The sequence below is a fragment of the Dipodomys ordii genome, unplaced genomic scaffold, assembly GCF_000151885.1.
Source record: "Dipodomys ordii isolate 6190 unplaced genomic scaffold, Dord_2.0 Scaffold304, whole genome shotgun sequence".
Taxonomy (NCBI): Eukaryota; Metazoa; Chordata; class Mammalia; order Rodentia; family Heteromyidae; genus Dipodomys; species Dipodomys ordii.
In genome coordinates, this window is record NW_012267520.1 from 69,159 (window position 1) to 73,220 (window position 4,062).

General features: G+C 38.3%; 1 protein-coding gene across 1 annotated transcript in view; it reads right to left on the reverse strand.

Moving 5' to 3' along the window:
• Positions 1–4,062, reverse strand: part of LOC106001520 (cytochrome P450 2C19-like) — a 23,057-nt gene that overhangs the window by 13,778 nt on the left and 5,217 nt on the right. Inside the window, exons 5-7 of the mRNA XM_013036616.1 lie at positions 3,980–4,058; positions 3,663–3,812; positions 1,164–1,324 (exon numbers count right to left, since the gene is read on the reverse strand). Of these exons, the coding sequence (XP_012892070.1) occupies positions 1,164–1,324; positions 3,663–3,812; positions 3,980–4,058 (390 nt within the window). The remainder of the gene's footprint in view (positions 1–1,163; positions 1,325–3,662; positions 3,813–3,979; positions 4,059–4,062) is intronic.

Consider the following 4,062-nt stretch of genomic DNA (forward strand, 5'->3'; position numbering starts at 1 on the left):
GCCACTTCCAGCTTTTTTCTTTTTGCTTATGTGGTGCTGAGGAATTGTACCCAGGGCCTCATGCATGCAAGGCAAGCTTTCTACCACTGAGCCACCTTCCCAGTCTCAGTTGTGAAGATTTTTATAGTTCAATTTTGTCATTTCTCCCCAGGCTAACTTATCATTTAGGATCACAGTGGAATCAGCAAACACTCTGACTCAACTCAGTGATTCCTAGTAGTTTCTATTGTTGCAAATATGCTTCCTCTCTGAGGAAAAATACTTCTTCCAGTAATGGCATGAATATTATAAGATGTCTGATTGGAAAACAAACCTGTGGGAAATGTAAGCTTTCAGTAAGCACCTGGATATCCACTGATCCACTAGGCATCAATCAGGACCTGAACAAAGCAATTTATAGGAAAATCCCTTTGGGATTTATTGGGAAATATCAAATTAATTGCTTAAGCGCATTAACTTGAGTCAATCCTCTAGGCTTAGACATCTTTCTCAGCTGATTACTTTATATTGTTTTTCTTCCATTTCAACATCAGTTAGCTGTCAAAGGTTCTCCTTTTGACATGTCCATACATAAATAAAATGCATTTTTCCTTTTGGTGCCAGTACCAGGGTTTGAACTCAGAACCCCAGACTCTTGCTTGGCTTTCTTGGTCATGACTGGTTTTTGCTGACTATTTGGGAGAGGGATTCTGTCACACTTCTCTGCCCTGGCTGGCTCAAATCCCTGATCTTCCAGGTCTCACTCTCCTAAGTAACTAATGTTCATCTATGAGCCAACAAGTCCCAGCTGCACAATACATCTAGGTGAGACAATATATCTAGACTCATCCGTTACTCTCCCTCATCATTTCCTTCCCTTTTCCTAAACGAGTTTCAACATGCTTCATTTTGGAACTGCAGAAAATGAACCAGACCCTTATCTATTTCCCTGAAGTTATATCAATTGAAAGTTGATCAAGGATTTTAATATAAAACTGGAACCTAATAGGGAAAATGCTAGAATGTGTGGTCATAGGCAGTAACTTCCTGAATGGCACTCTCCCATTCTTTAGGTAGCACTGTTGGGTCCAAGTATTCGCCTTACTATTTATTCAATTTGGGTCTGTTGAACAACAACAAAAAAAGACAAGTGTTTTCTTAGGAAGAAAAGATCTTGGCTTCACCTGTATCCATGGTGAGCTCAGCATCTCAGCATTCTCATTCAATTTCTCCATCAAGTTCAGGAAGTTCTGGTCTTTATAATCAAACCGATTCTGGAAAACAATGGAGCAGATGACATTGCAGGGAGCACAGCCCAGGATGAAGGTGGGGTCACACGGTGAGCCTGAAGAGTTAGAAACAAATGAAATATACATATGAAATACTGTACTCAGCCTTTGTCATCTTTACCAATTTTTATTACTGTTTTACTTGTAAATTCCTCTCAGAGCCAAATATCCCATTTGAATTAAACCTGCATATCTTTAACCTGGAACCTGAGTTGGCCAGTACAAACCAACTAGCAAAATAATGTCAGTTCATACTAATTGCCTTTACCTATAGTCTTTCAATCAGATATATGCTATTTTGGAAAAAGAAGACTTTTACATACCTAATAGTCAACCATTCAGAGTAGCAATATATCTGTTTCCATAACCTATAGACTACACAAAACTGAGAAAGACTGTGATGGAATATCAGGTGTCTATAGCTTTTTTGAATCACCAATGGAGAGACACTAAAGAGAGATTTTACCAGAGTTCAAGTACTAGAATGAACTAAAAAGCAGAATGCTTTCATGTTGCATGAGGAAAAAGAGTAATAACTAAGTTTAAGCCTGTTATTAAATGTAAATGTCAGGTAAGGCAAACAAAAACATAGCATTAATAAATGGGAGATTTTTTTTCATTTCAAAATTAATAAGTAAATTTCTTTTCCCTAATGAATAAGTAGACACTAAGTCTAATCAAACACAAAATTTAATTTATGGACAGGGTGGAATTTTTGAAATTCTGCAATAAACATTATATACATATATATTTAAATTTGTCTGCCTCTCAGGTTCTATTATTTGACAGATTAATTTTATTTTTGGTACTCTGTACAATGAAATGGCTATGAGCAAATCATCAACATGTAAAATGCTACTGAGTTTAAACTGAAAGTAAATAGTCATGAATTAAAGATATTGTGAATTGACGTGGGTTTTTTGGATTAAACAAGTGTCATTGAGCTGGTTGCATATATGTAGGCTAGTTAATGATTGAAATGAGTCTGAGCTCTCAGAAAAACTTTTATTAGAACTATGAAGAGGGCAGTTATTTGGGAATTCGTTGAGATTTGCTATGACTGCAGGTGTGACATTCACAGGTTAAATCTGATTTTGTCGTTCAATTTATTTGGAACAATGAATTTAAAAAGCCAGGTTATGTGGAATCCGAGTGGACAATTCTATCCATTGTAACTATAGGTTAGTAGATTTAGGTAAGTGTGTAATTAACAGAAGATTTTTAACATAAAATCCAATACACATGGAGAAAAATTGAAAATGAGCTAGAATACACTAAAAGAAGATTGGATAAAGAACTGATCATGATAGTTGAAATATAGCTAATTGTGTTTATTTTACAGATAGAGCACATATTTATTCAAAATACATAAATAAAATTCTAAAATCCTGGGTAAGAAGAAATAAGTAATGTTGACCTATAGAAATTGTACTGTATTTTCAGAGAAATAATTTTTGAAATGAATTTCATTGAGACAATAAAGCAAATAAAATCTTACACCATACCACTACTATCTAAAATTGTAGGCATGGATTCTTACAAATCTCTGAACTGTCAATGATAATAAGCATACCATATAGTTGCATCTTTGTGGGTAGACAGGATCATTACCACACTGTTCAATTAGCGAGCACGATCATGCAATGCCTACATTACATAACCTCAATTATGGTAAGAGGGAAGCATTGTTCCTTAACTCTTCAGAAAAGAAACAGAAAATATCTATTTTGCCAGACACTGGTGTGTTAGGTCCGCATGGAAAGCCAGAGGCTAGAGGCTCATTCCTTTGGTTCTCTCCTCTTGAATCCTAAAGTCCCTGGCCAGCACGTGAAATCCAAGCAACTGGCATGCCTGGGTGCAGCTCAAGGTCCCTCTGAGATTATCTCTGCTTCCACTGTGCACACACCCCCTCCCCGCCTTTCCCTATATAATTTTTCCCCTCCCTTATAATCTCTCTTGCTCCGCCCAATTCCATTTTGTGAGGCTAAAGTTTGCTCTCTCCCTCTCTCAGTAAACACTCATCCCTTCATCCACGCCAGAGTTCCCTTTTGGCAACCTTTGCATGATGATTTTATGTTCTTGACAAGAACCCAGATACTCAGGAGGCTGAAATCTGGGGATTGTGGTCGGGAACAAGCCCAGGCAAACAGATCGCTGCAAATCTCTGATCAGCTAGAAGCTTGAACTGGAGGTATAGCTGAAATGGTAGAGCACCAGCCATGATCTGGGCAAGAGTTTAAAGCCCAGAGTTCGAACCCCAATTATGGCATAAAACAAGAAACTTACATTCATGATTTCTGATTGGAAGACAAAATAACCCATTTCTGAAACAGAAGGGACTTAATGGCGCCTTTTATATTCCTCTCTAAAATAGTGATATAAAGCAGCTCCCACCCTTGGTTTTCCTCAACTCCTCCACGAGGCAGCGGGCTTCCTCTTGAACACGCTCTTCAATGCTCCTCTTCCCCATCCCAAAATTCCGCAAGGTCATGAGTGAGAAGCGCCTCATCTCTCGCCATCTGTGTCCGTTGCTGAAAATAATTCCTAAATTAAGGGAAGCAGAAACATGGATAGAGAAGTCAAGCAAGGAAAAGGAAGCTGACAGATGGCAGGTACAGGGATGGCCAAGCTTTGGCTCTTTTTCCATCCTCCTTATCAACACATCCTCTGCCCACACACAAATATACACACACATGGATATGTACACTTACCAAGACCTCTGTTAGCTTTTTCAGCCCATGGGAGCCTGCCTCTTCCAGAGAACTCCTCCCCTTGGTCAATCAGAGCTTCCTTC